This window comes from Chamaea fasciata, unplaced genomic scaffold, assembly GCF_029207755.1.
Source record: "Chamaea fasciata isolate MVZ Bird 193981 ecotype frontalis unplaced genomic scaffold, bChaFas1.0.hap1 SCAF_1, whole genome shotgun sequence".
NCBI classification, from domain to species: domain Eukaryota; kingdom Metazoa; phylum Chordata; class Aves; order Passeriformes; family Sylviidae; genus Chamaea; species Chamaea fasciata.
In genome coordinates, this window is record NW_027094086.1 from 1,287,071 (window position 1) to 1,301,356 (window position 14,286).

At 52.9% G+C, this 14,286-nt stretch overlaps 2 protein-coding genes and 3 pseudogenes across 2 annotated transcripts; 3 read left to right on the forward strand and 2 right to left on the reverse strand.

The window, feature by feature from the left end:
• Positions 1-1,994: 1,994 nt before the first annotated feature.
• LOC136300950 (feather beta keratin-like) lies at positions 1,995-2,663 on the reverse strand (annotated as a pseudogene).
• Positions 2,664-4,114: 1,451 nt separating this feature from the next.
• LOC136300960 (feather beta keratin-like) lies at positions 4,115-4,777 on the forward strand (annotated as a pseudogene).
• A 3,113-nt stretch (positions 4,778-7,890) lies between these two features.
• On the forward strand, positions 7,891-8,226 carry LOC136300676 (feather beta keratin-like). Its single transcript, XM_066203239.1, has one exon. It carries the CDS (start codon positions 7,891-7,893, stop codon positions 8,224-8,226), a length of 336 nt encoding a protein of 111 aa, XP_066059336.1.
• A 2,727-nt stretch (positions 8,227-10,953) lies between these two features.
• Positions 10,954-11,629, reverse strand: LOC136300685 (feather beta keratin-like; annotated as a pseudogene).
• Positions 11,630-13,828: 2,199 nt separating this feature from the next.
• LOC136300695 (feather beta keratin-like) lies at positions 13,829-14,164 on the forward strand. Its single transcript, XM_066203261.1, has one exon. It carries the CDS (start codon positions 13,829-13,831, stop codon positions 14,162-14,164), a length of 336 nt encoding a protein of 111 aa, XP_066059358.1.
• The last annotated feature ends 122 nt before the right edge of the window (positions 14,165-14,286 follow it).

Here is a 14,286-nt window from a genome sequence, read left to right on the forward strand (position 1 = left end):
TGTGGGGATGAGCCCAGGACACAGCGGGGTTTGTGTTTGGTGCATTCCCATGGCAGGGCATGTCCAACACTTCATCCACCACCACGCCAAGGGCTCCTCCTTGGGCTCAATCCCCTCCTCACCCGCCCTTTAACATGCATGCCTGGGATTGTTCCTGTTCATGTACAGCAGATCCTGCCTCTCTGCTCTGCTCTGCTGATATTGGAGATCTCTGTTATTCTCGGGGTTCCTGGGAATGAGACAAGACTCTGGTGGAGGATGACCAGAGTGTGGCCACAAGGATGATGGGGGGCTGAAGGTTTGGGACAGCCATTTCTCATGACATTGGGGCATTTTTCAGGCCAGCTGCTCTTGCCTGGCAGAGTCTGGTGAGTCAGGAGCTTGGGAATGTTGTGGTTCCCACAGCTCTGCAATTCCATATCCCGCTCCCGAGGCCGTGCCCATCTTACCTTGGCAGCAGCTTTGATGAATTGGGATTCATCCCAACCCTGGTGGATGAGGGAAGAGGTGCCAGTATCCTGCCCCTGGACTTGTGCAAGTCCTTTGTTCCTGTGGCAGACAACATCCTTGTCTCTAAGCTGGAGAGATGTGGATGTTGGTTGGATCATTTGGTGGATAAGGAATGGGTGGGGTGGTCTCACTCCAAGAGTTGTGGTCAATGTCCCTGTGTGGAGAACGGGGTGAGTGGTGACCGTTGGAGACTCATGTTGGGATTGTTACAATTTTGCATCATTGTCAGAAATCTGTGCACTGGGATTTAGTGGGATGATCAGCAAAACCAGGGAGCACTCCAAGCTGACAAGTAGTGTGGGTGGTTGTGTGGAGGGAAAGGATGGCATTCAGAGGGGCTGGAACAAGTTGGGGAGGTGGGATATTGTCAGTCTGAGGAAGCTGAACCAGGCCAAGTGCAAGGTCCTGCACCTGGTTTGGAGCAATGCCAAACATGGCTGTAGAGTGGACGAGGAGTGGATTGAGAGCAGCCCAGAGGAGAAAGGCTTGGGGTGTTGGTGGATGAAGAAGTGGACATGCCCCGGGACGTGAATGAGCTGAGCAGAAATTCCCCGTGTCCTGGGCTCCTACCCACGGCATGGGCAGAGGGTGAGGGGGGGATTCTGCCCCTCTGCTCCGCTCTGGTGAGACTGGAGTTGTGTGTTCAACTCTGGGACCTGAAAATAAGAGAGACATGAAGCAACTAGAGGGGATCTGAAGATGGGCCTGGGAGATGAAGAGGGCCTGGAGCACCTGATGTCCAGCCAAAATGAACACACCTCCCATGAGGGGCTTGTGCTAGAATCAAGAGTAGACCTGCATTAGTATACCCAGGCCTGTGATTAAGCAACTGCGGTTCTTCTCTGTGATGCACACAAAGTGTGCCAGGGTGTCCTGGGAGGCAATGGAACTGCAGAAGCAATTCCAAGGTAGGTGGTGATGCAATTTGCAGCCTCCACAAATGGCTGGTGGACACATGGATTTGTGCCAAGTGTGGTTGGCGCACCTTTGCCAGAATAAAAGCTGAAAGAGACATCTCAGGTTGCAAGGCAAGAGATTTTTATTGAGGCAAAAGAAGAGTGGGAGGTCATCAGCAGCCCTTGGAAGGGAGCTGGTGTGAGGTGGAAGTTGAGCGACCATCGGCCAAGGTCCTTTGCTTGTAGTCGGTTTGGCCAGAGCAGCAAGGGCTTCCTGCCCCACAGTGAGAGCAGCACACCAGCGGTGCTCAGACATCACTGGCTTGGGAGAAGGGGTTTACAGCAGAGTGGACTGGACAGAGCCAATGGGGTGATGGAGAGCAGGAGTGGAGAAGAGGAGCAGGAAGATGGGCCATGTGTGCAGGCAGCCCAGGCTGGCCCCTTGGCTGCTGCCTTGCCTGGTGCCCTGAGAGCAGGAGCTGGAAGCGCTGAGCCCCTTGGAGAGCCTTGGCCCCGAGAGGCGTCCTCAATGCCTGAGATGTGCTCCAGAAAGCGGGTGGTTGGTGTCAGGGCTGGTGCTGAGGGCCCTCAGCAGATGGAGCCGCCCCTTCTGCCGTAGCAGCCCAGGCCTCCCAGGCCGTAGCCAAATCCACGGCCATAGCCAAGGCCATAGCCAAAGCCACCAAATCCCCCAGAGATGGGCTGTCCCTGCACACTGAGTTCACTGCCCACAGCAGCCGAGGAGGTGGATCCGACGGCGGTGTTCTGGGGGAAGGAGGTCATGATGGGTCCTGGCAGGGTGACCAGCACAGGGGAAGGGTTGATGATGACGCGGGAATCCTGGCATTGCAGGGCACAGGGCTCGTTGCAGCTGTTGGCCAGCGGGGTGGGTCCGCAGGGAGTGCAGATGTTGTTGCAGGCCATGGGTGTGTTGTGGAGGGTTCCTGGAAGAGAGGGGGGTGAGGCAGGGGAGGGCCATGGAGGTGCAAGGGGAGACGTGTCAGGAGGGCAAGGGAGTGTGGAGGCTGTTGTCGGTCTGAGGGGAGGTGTGAGGACTGCTGAGGCTGGGGCTGAGCGTGCTGGAAGAGAGGGGCCAGGGGTGCAGGGATAGAAGGGTCAGGGATTTGAGGCTCACCTGGTTGTCTGCAGGAGCAGGAGTAGCAGTCAGGAGAAGTGTGTGAGGGAGAGAGGCTCTGGGCCGGCTTTTATGCTGGTCCTGGCAGGGTGGGACAGCTTTGTCTCACGGCCTTGGGGCATTTTCAGGTGCAGCTCTTGCTGCCCCAGCTTGGTGAATCATGAGGTTTGGGAGTGTTTTTCTTCCTGCGTCTCTTCAACTCCATGTCCTTCTCTTGAGGCAGTGTCCATCTGACCTTGGAAGCACATCTTATGGAGAGAATTAGTGGCCATGATCCTGTTAGTGATTGCACATATCAGGACATGTAGAAGATTCAACCAAAGCTTTGGAGAACTGGGAAGTCATCACTGAAGTCATTCCATGGCATATTGAGAATATGTCCCGTGTGCATCCTTGCCTCCTGCCTGAAAGAACTCCCAGCTCTCTCCGCTTCTCGTTTTCAGGATTCTCCTGTTCTATCATTTTCATGGTCTCCTCCACTGGTCTTGGTCAACCATGGCCATATCCTTCATCCACGTGTGGAGCCTCACCAGCGCTGGGCAAAAGGATGGATGCTGCCCTCAACCCACTTGTATTTCTTTTCCTAATCCTGTCCTGGTGACTGCTGAAGTTTTTTGCGGCAAAGGGTACATGGCCAAAGGGTGGACTAATCTGTGGGTTAGTAATTGTTCTTCTCACATGTCTCATCCTTTTAATCCTTCACCATTTTTCCTTTCCATTCATCTGCCTGAGCACAGCACTGTGACCCCACAGTGTGACCTTGCTGGGCATGGAGTAGCAAAATTCCAAAAATATTTCCTCCCCATGACAGAGGTGAGAAGAGGAGTTTGCTGACCCTCCTTTATTATTTACTGGCTTTGGCTAACAGAAACACAAAATTAAAATTATAAGATAAAAGTTATGAAACCTGATGGCCTGAATGCAAAACGCAGAAATTGACATCACGCACCAGCCACGGCAAGAAATGGATTGGACTACAATTTGTTATTAGATTTCTGAATGAGTGTAGAAATACACTTTATGTGGCAGTGTCTGCTGTTATATAAATTTCAGAAATCCAAACAAACCAGAATGCTGAAACAAGTCCAGCCTGAACTGACTCTCATTTTCAAGATCCTCGCTCTTGATCCCATTCAAGACAAAAGGCCAAGAGCCCTTCTTCATCCAAGCACTGAGACCTTTAAAAATTATTGCAGAGTGACCTCCCCAGGACATCAGCAGCTCCCTCAGCATTCCTGGGTGCAACACAAGGACTGATGGACATCCAGTGGCACAGAAAAGAGTCACAGCCTTCAAAAGGCACCCACAAACCACAGGACACAAGTGCCACAAAATGACCTCACTGGTGACTGCAAATCTCCAGGGTTTTGGTTGTTTATTCACTCCTCCCTGACACATATCCGACAATGAAATTCTCCCAAATACCAACCCATGAAAATTGCCGCCAAGGTCAGCTGGACGCGTACTCCAGAATAGGACATGACATTGCAGAATTGCATGAATGAAACCAGTCCCCACCTCATGACCTCATGCTAGGCTGGGCCAGGCAAAGGCTGCTGCCTAAAAAATATCCCAAGGCCATGGGACAAGGCTGTCCCACCCCTCCACAACCAGCATAAAAGCCGGCCCAGAGCCTCTCTCCCTCACACACTTCTGACGCTTTCTCTTCCTGCTCCTGCCAACAACCAGGTGAGTCTCAAGACCCTGACCCTCCTGCTTCTGCACCCCTGGCTCCTCACTTCCAGCACTCTCAGCCCCAGCCTCAGCAGCCCTCACAACTCCACACAGACCCACAACAGCCTCCACACTCCTTTGTCCTCTTCCATCACCACCCCTTGCACCTCCATGCCACTGCCTTGCTTCAACCTGTTCTCTTCCAGGGACCCTCCACACCACACCCATGGCCTGCAACAACATCTGCACTCCCTGCGGACCCACCCCGCTGGCCAACAGCTGCAACGAGCCCTGTGCCCTGCAATGCCAGGATTCCCGCGTTGTTATCCAGCCTTCCCCTGTGCTGGTCACCCTGCCAGGACCCATCATGACCTCCTTCCCCCAGAACACCGCCGTCGGATCCACCTCCTCGGCTGCCGTGGGCAGTGAACTCAGTGTGCAGGGACAGCCCATCTCTGGGGGATTTGGTGGCTTTGGCTATGGCCTTGGCTATGGCCGTGGATTTGGCTACGGCCTGGGAGGCCTGGGCTGCTACGGCAGAAGGGGCGGCTACATCTGCTGAGAGATCTCAGCATCACTCCTGACACCAACCACCAGCCCGAGGTTCTGGCAACAGCTCCTGCAAGTAAAGCGTCGTGGCTGATGGTTATCCTATTCGCACTTCTCATCCGAATATTTCCACTTCTTTCCCTTGACTTTTCGTTCTTTTGGACCAATAAAGTTTTCTTGCATCAAACCTGGGACGCCTCCTTATGTTTTTTATTCCAATGGTCTTGCACTCTCACCCAGCACATTCTGGAGTTTAACAGACTGTTGAGGGTTTCTGGAACAGGGCAGCAGCACTTTTCCTTACATATAAGTCAAAACAACCAAAACCAAATTCTGACATAGGAAGCAGAGGAAGGGACATCTTGCAGAACATGTCACACACCTGGCAAACTGCTACACCAAAGGCTTTGACACAACAGTTCTCTCCTTGGCACAAAAATGGAAAAGTCACGCCAGGCCAGTGCACACGTGACAAACTCTCTTCCTGACCATGACTCCTGTAGCCTTCCAGCAGAGAGATAAACGACACCAACCACTTGGGCAGGAACTCTGCAGCGCAAGTGCTTCAACTGCCCTGCTCAAGCAAGACCAACGGGAGCAGAATTTACAGCACCACGGACAGTTCAGATTTGGCTCTCCCAGGATCAAGACTCCACCACCTCTTCCAATCTCTGATTATCCACACAATGAAAGGTTCTTGTCTTCCTTGCCCATGGAGCTCCATCTCTTTTCACTTGTGCCCTTGCTGTCTTGCCCTGCACATGTGCACTGCTGAGAACAGCGGGGGCTCCCTTGTCTTCATTCCCCACCATCAGGGATCTGCACACACTGATGACACATCTGCACACCCTCCTGTCCATCCTTGTCCCCTGGGAATCCTGGCTCTCTCAGCTTCTCCTCTAGGAAAGCTCCCCCAGCCACTTTAGATAATTTCAGGCCTTGAAATGGTGTAGATTCACTAAATGGACTTCATTTTCACTCTGGGGAGCCCAGAACTGCCCACAACACTTCACATGGGACCTCACCAGTGCTGAGCAAATACCGTCACCATCCACTACCTCATCCCAAAACTTTTCCAAATCCTGCCCTGGAACCTTGGGTCCCTTTCCCCACAAGGGTACAGGGACACTTTCTGCACCATTTCTTCTCAACCACAACCACAAAGGCTTTTTAGAAAAGAAAACAATTTTTCCAATTGATACCCACATATTCCTTTCTACCTGGGATGACTTCCTCATTCCTTCCAAGAAACAGCCCTTGGCAGATGTCCTTGTTGAGCTCCAGCAGATGTCCAGGGACACTCAGGTTCTTGGGGCAGGTCAAAAGGATCCAACTTCTGGGCTACAGCCCTGGGGAATTGCTGCCATCTGGATTTTGGGATGCTAACCACAAGCCTCTGGACGCAGCCCTTCAGATCCTTCTCAGGCCACCACACTGGGCAGTGACACGAGCCAGACTTGCCTGGTTGTTGAGGATCATGCAATGCTCTCCTCCAACAACCCAGGGCAACCTCCAAATCCTCATTCTGACATTCACAAGTGGCCTCACCCCTTCGCACTCAGCCCCAGTAAAGACCCCAAAGGCCCCAGATACCAAAACCTTAAAGGCCAGAGGGGCACCAAGATTCTCACAGTCAACAGGAAAGATCAGGTGTAGTGTCAGACTTAGCTAGATGGGATCAAAGTATGGAAGGCATGGAATGTGAGGGAACACACCTGCAAACACCAGAGCAGCCTGACGGGGCTGGGGGGGAATGGGGCTCCTCTTCACAACACACTCGAAACCCACAGCACACCAGTGCTACAGGACGACCTTGCAGATGACAACCACACCTCCCAGAACTTTTGGTTGTTTATTCACTCACCTACACTCACCTTCAGACCAAATCCCCTCAGATGCTTCTAACCCTCAAATACCAATCACTCACTTTTAAAAGCTGCCCTCAAGGTCACAAGGACAGTGCCTCAAGGAAGGACATGGAATTGTGGATTTCCATAAAGATGCATCAACATCTTGACAGAGAGGGAAAGGTGAGCACTCTGACCATCAGGTAGCAATTACTGGGATTTTGCCCACAGGAACACAATATTAGGATTTTCAGGATATAAATAATTATGCAACCTGGTGGCCTGAATGCGGAATAAGGGAATTGATTCCACAGAGCAGCCTGGGAACAAAGGGATCGGGCCCGATTTGTTGTTTGTTATTGGATTTCTGAATGAGGTCAAGGAATACACTTTACACGTAAGAGTATGTTGAAATTAAAATTTGAGAAATCCAAGTGGACCACAAAAATGGAACAGGTTCAGCCTGAACAGCCTCTCTTTTACCAGATCTTGTGAGGCCATTCAAGACACGAGGCCAAGAGCTCTCTTTAATCCATCACCAACAGCTCCCGGGCACTGGGATCTTTCCAAGCTGTTCCCAAGTGACCTCTCCAGGACAACAGCAGCTCCCTCAGCATTCCTGGGTGCAACACAAGGACTGATGGACATGCAGTGGCACAAAGAGTCCAGGTCTTCACAAGGCACCGATAAACCACAGGATATGAGTGCCACAAAATGACCTCACTGATGACACTGCAAATCTCCAGGGCTCTGGTTGTTTATTCATTCCTCCCTGACACGCATCTGACAACGAAATTCTTCCAAAGACCAACCCATGAAAATTGCCACCAAGGTCAGCTGGACAAGTACTCCAGAGCAGGACATGGAATTGAAGAACATCACAAAGAAAAACACTCCCCAGCTCATGACCTCATGCTAGGCTGGGCCAGGCAAGGGTTGCTGCCTCCAAAATGCCCTAAGGCCATGGGACAAGGCTGTCCCAGCCCTCCACGACCAGCATAAAAGCCGGCCCAGAGCCTCTCTCCCTCACACACTTCTCCTCAGACCTTCTCCTCCTGCTGACAACCAGGTGAGCCTCAAACCCCTGACCCTCCTGATCCTGCCCTCTCGGATGCTCACTTCCAGCATGCTCAGCCCCAGCCTCAGCAGCCCTCAGGCCTCCCCACAGACCCACAACAGCCTCCACACTCCCTTCCCTCCTGACATTTCCCACCTGACACCCCCTCACCACTGCCTTGCTTCAACCCCTTTTCTCCCAGGGTCCCTCCACACCACACCCATGGCCTGCAACAACATCTGCAGTCCCTGCGGACCCACCCCGCTGGCCAACAGCTGCAACGAGCCCTGTGCCCTGCAATGCCAGGATTCCCGTGTCATCATCAACCCTTCCCCTGTGCTGGTCACCCTGCCAGGACCCATCATGACCTCCTTCCCCCAGAGCACCGCCGTCGGATCCACCTCCTCGGCTGCCGTGGGCACTGAACTCAGTGTGCAGGGACAGCCCATCTCTGGGGGATTTGGTGGCTTTGGCTACGGCCTTGGCTATGGCCGTGGATTTGGCTACGGCCTGGGAGGCCTGGGCTGCTACGGCAGAAGGGGCGGCTCCATCTGCTGAGGGCCCTCAGCACCAGCCCTGACACCAACCACCCACTCCCTGGAGCACATCTCAGGCATTGAGGACGCCTCTCGGGGCCAAGGCTCTCCAAGGGGCTCAGCACTTCCAGCTCCTGCTCTCAGGGCACCAGGCAAGGCAGCAGCCAAGGGCCCAGCCTGGGCTGCCTGCACACATGGCCCAACTTCCCTGTCCTCTTTTTCCCGCTCCCTGCTCGGCATGACCCCTTTGGGTCTCTCCAGTCCCCTCTGCTGCAAACTCCTTCTCCCAAGCCAGAGAGTATCAGTCACGTCTGGTGGGCTGCTCCCACTGTGGGGCTGGAAGGCCTTGATGCTCTGGCCAAATCTTCATGCAATGCTACTCTGCTGATGGTCACCCTTGCTCGCAACCCAGACCAACTCAGTCCCACTGTCTGCTCCTGAGTTTTCACTCTTCTACATCAATAAAATTTTCTTGCATCACAACTTGGCATGGCTCTTTTCTTTCTTGTCCCAGGACTCCTCCAGTCTCACTCAGCACTAAGGCAAGTTTGTGCAGGCAATTGGCATGGGTGAAAAAGTGCACCAAGGCCTGTCTTAGGAAATATGGCTCCAGTTCCACTACCCCCGACAGACTTTGGTCTTCCATTCGTCCACACAAACCCTTCACTTGTTTGAAATCAGGGTGGGATACCCTAGTGCAGGTCTTTGCCTGCTTCTGACACAGGCCCCTCAGGGTCTCTGTGTTCGCTTTTGGCTCCTCATCATCTTCCAGGCTCATCTCCAGGTCTGCTTGAACAGGTCTTTGTCTTCCTTCTCATGGATGGCCCAACCTGGCAAGTCATGACCTGGGGTCTCCTTGCCTTCCCCCACATCCACAGTGTCATGTCCTACTCTTGGGGTCGTGTCCGTCCGACCTTGGTAGCAATTTTTAAGTGTGAGTTTTAGAGAACATATTCTGGTATTTATGGCTTGTGTCAGGGTGGGCCGAAGACATGACTATTCTTTGGAGAGGAGGGGTGTAATCACTGAGGTCACCCCACAGAACTTCTGTGCTGTGGTTTGTGGGTGTGTGTGGAAGAGTTGCCCCCACCCTCTGGCAGCCCTATCAGGCTGGTCTGCATTTTGCAGCTGTTGTGCCTTCAATCACATTCCCTCCCTCCACGCTTTTCTCCCAGACGGCAATGGCTGACCTCGGACCATCTTTTTCCCATTGATTGTGCTTTGTGTGTGTCTTGGTGCCCCTCTTCCTTTTACAGTTTTGATATCCGGGGCCTTTTGGGTCATTTCGTGGGCTGAGGACTGAGGCCACTTCTCTGGGCAGTGTCTGGTTGTCAGAAAGAGGATTTGGAGGTTGCCCTGGGTTGTTGGAGGAGAGCACTGTATAATGCTTGATAACATCCCAGGCATGCCCAGATTGTGCCACTGTCCCAAAGTCCAGATGGCAGCAAGTCCCCAGGGCTGTGGCCCAGGAATTGGATCCTTTTGGCCAACACTGAAAATCTGAGTGGACATCTGCTGGAGCTCCACAAGGACATCTGCCAAGGGCTGTTTCTTGGAAGGAATGAGGAAATCATCCCAGGTGGGAAGGAATATGTGGGAACAATTGGAACAAATTCTTTCTTTTCCAAAAAGCCTTTGTGGTTGTGGCTGAGAAGAAATGGAGCAGGAAGTGTCCCTGTGTGGGGAAAAGGGACCACAAGGTTCCAGGGAAGAAGGGGGGAAAGTGATGAGGCAGGGGGAGGTGACTCTTGCTGTGTCCTGAAAGCTGGATACATTCCGTGTGAGGCGTTACGAGCAGTCTTGGGCTCCCCAGAGTGAAAATGAAGTCAATTTAATGAATCTACACCATTTCAAGGCCTGAAATTATCTAAAGTGGCTGGGGGAGCTTTCCTAGAGGAGAAGCTGAGAGAGCCAGGATTCCCAGGGGACAAGGATGGACAGGAGGGTGTGCAGATGTGTCATCAGTGTGTGCAGATCCCTGATGGTGGGGAATGAAGACAAGGGAGCCCCCGCTGTTCTCAGCAGTGCACATGTGCAGGGCAAGACAGCAAGGGCACAAGTGAAAAGAGATGGAGCTCCATGAGCAAAGAAGACAAGAAGCTTTCATTGTGTGGATAATCAGAGATTGGAAGAGGTGGTGGAGTCTTGATCCTGGGAGAGCCAAATCTGAACTGTCCATGGTGCTGTAAATTCTGCTCCTGTTGGTCTTGCTTGAGCAGGGCAGTTGAAGCACTTGCGCTGCAGAGTTCCTGCCCAAGTGGTTGGTGTCGTTTATCTCTCTGCTGGAAGGCTACAGGAGTCATGGTCAGGAAGAGAGTTTGTCACGTGTGCACTGGCCTGGCGTGACTTTTCCATTTTTGTGCCAAGGAGAGAACTGTTGTGTCAAAGCCTTTGGTGTAGCAGTTTGCCAGGTGTGTGACATGTTCTGCAAGATGTCCCTTCCTCTGCTTCCTATGTCAGAATTTGTTATTAGTTTTTTTGACATATATGAAAAGAAGAATGTTGCCCAGTGGCTCATTCAGATCTAGAATGCGGCGCATGAGGACATGAGACCACTGGAAGAAAATAAGATAAGGACGCACCTCAGGTTTGATGCAGGAAAATTTATTGTTCCGAAAAAATGAAAAGACAGGAAAAGAAGTGGAAATAATCTGTTGTGAGGTGCGAGTAGGGTGACCACCAGCTGAGGCACTTTTCTTGCAGGAGCTGCTGCCAAAGCTGATGGTGCCAGGGGTGATGCTGAGATCCCTCAGCAGGTGTAGCCGCCCCTTCTGCCGTAGCAGCCCAGGCCTCCCAGGCCGTAGCCAAATCCACGGCCATAGCCAAGGCCGTAGCCAAAGCCACCAAATCCCCCAGAGATGGGCTGTCCCTGCACACTGAGTTCACTGCCCACAGCAGCCGAGGAGGTGGATCCAACGGCGGTGTTCTGGGGGAAGGAGGTCATGATGGGTCCTGGCAGGGTGACCAGCACAGGGGAAGGGTTGATGATGACGCGGGAATCCTGGCATTGCAGGGCACAGGGCTCGTTGCAGCTGTTGGCCAGCGGGGTGGGTCCGCAGGGAGTGCAGATGTTGTTGCAGGCCATGGGTGTGGTGTGGAGGGTCCCTGGAAGAGAGAGGGGTGAGGCAGGGATGTGGGGGTGAGGTGTGGAAGGGAGGGTGTGTCAGGAGGGTGAGAGAGTGTTCAGGCTGTTGTGGGTTTGTGCGAAGGTGTGAGGGCTGCTGAGGCTGGGGCAGAGCATGCTGGCAGAGAGGGGCCAGAGGTGCAGAATCAGGAGGGTCAGGGGCTTCAAGCTCACCTGGTTGTCAGCACGAAGAGAAGGATTCAGGAGAAGGTGTGTTGAGTGTGAAGGAGAGAGGCTCTGGGCCAGCTTTTATGCTGGTCGTGGAGGGGTGGGACAACCTTGTTCCACAGCCTTGGGGCATTTTTTAGGCTGCAGCTATTGACTGGCCCAGCCTAGTGATTCATGAGGTGGCGAGTGTTTTCATCTATGTAGTTCTGCAATTCCGTGTCCTACTCTGGAGTCCGTGCCCATGTGACCTTGGCGGCAGCTTTAGAGTGAGAGTTGGTATTTGGGAGGGTGTGATTGTTCAATGTGTGTCAGGGAGGAGTGAACAAACAACCAGAGCCCTGGAGATTTGCAATGTCATCACTGAGGTCATTTTGTGGTACACCTGTGCTGTGGTTTGTCGGACTCTGTTCTGTGCTGCTGGATGTCCATCAGTCCTTGTGTTGCACCCAGGAATGCTGATGGAGCTGCTGATGTCCTGGTGAGGTCACTCTGAAATAACTTGGCAAGATTCTTGTGCCTTTGAGTGCTTCCTAAGGGATGAAAGAGAGCTCTTGTCCTCGTGTTTGAGTGGGATCAAGGGAGAGGATCGGTCAAAGCAGAGGCTGTTCAAGCTGAACTTGTTCCATTGTTCGGGTCCATTTGGATTTCTTCAATCTACACGACAGCATAGACTGTCATTTGAAGTATATTCCTTGACCTCATTTATGAATCTTAAAACAAACAACAAGCCCATGTTTGCCCTGGCTGTTCTGTGACGTCAATTCTCTTATTCCTCATTCAAGCCACAAGGTTTCATAATTTGGAACCTCTAAGTCTTAATATTTTGTTCCTGTTAGCAAAAACTAATTGTTACTAATGGATGATCAGTGAGCTCCTCCTCCCTCCTGTGACATGCTGCTGGCATTCCTTTGTAAAATTCTGCAATCCCAAGCCATTTTCTTGAGGTCTTTTCCATCTGACTTTGATGGCAATATTTAACTGTACGAATTAGAGGTTAAAGGTAGGTGTTGATGGTCTTGTCAGGGCAAGCTGAAGACGTCACCAAAGCTTTGGAGAGGTTGGGTGTCATCAGTGAGGTCACCCCGGGGCACTCACATTGTGTGATTTGTGGGTGCATTATGAAGAGGGGCCCCAAACCACCATGACCCCATCAGGCTGGTCTGGGTTTTGCAGGAACACTGCATGTGAGTGTCTGCTCCTTTCATCACGTTGTTTCCATCCCCAGCATGTTGAGGTCTCTCCAGGTGTTTTTATATGTGAGACCCTTCCCGTTGTGGATGGGAAAGCGATCCTATTGTTTAGGGAGGATCCCATGCTGCCCTAAGTCTTGTGTTGGTTCATCCATAGCACTCGTCTGATCTGGGCCCAGCAAGGTCACACTGTGAGGTCACAGTAGTGCTGGGCTCTGCCTGACGCATGGAAAGGAAAAATGTTGAAGGGTAAGGAGAACAAGACATGTGAGGAGAACCATTCCTCAACCTTGATTAATCCACCCCTTGGCCATGTACCCTTTGCTGCAAAAAACTCCAGCTGTTACAAAGAAGGGATTAGGAAAAGAAATACAGTGGGTTGAGAGCAGCATCCATCTTTTGCCCACCAATGGTGGGGCTCCACAGTGGAACAAGGACATGGTTGATCAAGAGCACCTCAGGGAACCTTGACACTGTCAGGATTGCAGCATGCTAAAAAGGAGGAGAAACGAGGGACCTGGAATTTCACTCAGACAGGAGACAAGAATGCAAATGGGACGTGTATTGAATATGCCGTGGTACGACCTCGGTGTTGACTTGCCAGTTCTCCAAATATGTCACTGAATCTTCTGTGTGTCCTGACACGGGCCACTAACAAGATGACATCGGTCACCAATTGTCCCAACCAGGAGGTTCTACCAAGGTCAGATGAACACGGCTTCATGAAAAGGACATGGAATTGCAGAGTTGTGGGAAGGAAAACACTCCCCACACAATGACTCACCAAGCTGGGCCAGCCAAGAGGTGCTGCCTAAAAAATACCCCACGGCCATGGGACAAGGCTGTCCCACCCCTCCATGACCTGCATAAAAGCCGGCCCAGAGCCTCTCTCCATCACACACTTCCCCTGACTACTTCTGCTGACAACCAGGTGAGCCTCAAACCCCTGACCCTGCTGCTTCTACACCCCTGAGCCTTCTCTTCCAGCACACTCAGCCCCAACTTCAGCAGCTCTCACACCTCCCCAGAGCCCCACAACAGCCTCCACATTCCCTTGCCCTCCTGACACTTTACCCCTGACACTCCCACTCCCCTGCCCTGCCTCACCCCCCTCTCTTCCAGGGACCCTCCACACCACACCCATGGCCTGCAACAACATCTGCAGTCCCTGCGGACCCACCCCGCTGGCCAACAGCTGCAACGAGCCCTGTGCCCTGCAATGCCAGGATTCCCGCGTCATCATCAACCCTTCCCCTGTGCTGGTCACCCTGCCAGGACCCATCATGACCTCCTTCCCCCAGAGCACCGCCGTCGGATCCACCTCCTCGGCTGCTGTGGGCACTGAACTCAGTGTGCAGGGACAGCCCATCTCTGGGGGATTTGGTGGCTTTGGCTACGGCCTTGGCTATGGCCGTGGATTTGGCTACGGCCTGGGAGGCCTGGGCTGCTACGGCAGAAGGGGCGGCTCCATCTGCTGAGGGCCCTCAGCACCAGCCCTGACACCAACCACCCACTCCCTGGAACACATCTCAGGCATTGAGGACGCCTCTCGGGGCCAAGGCTCTCCAAGGGGCTCAGCACTTCCAGCTCCTGCTCTCAG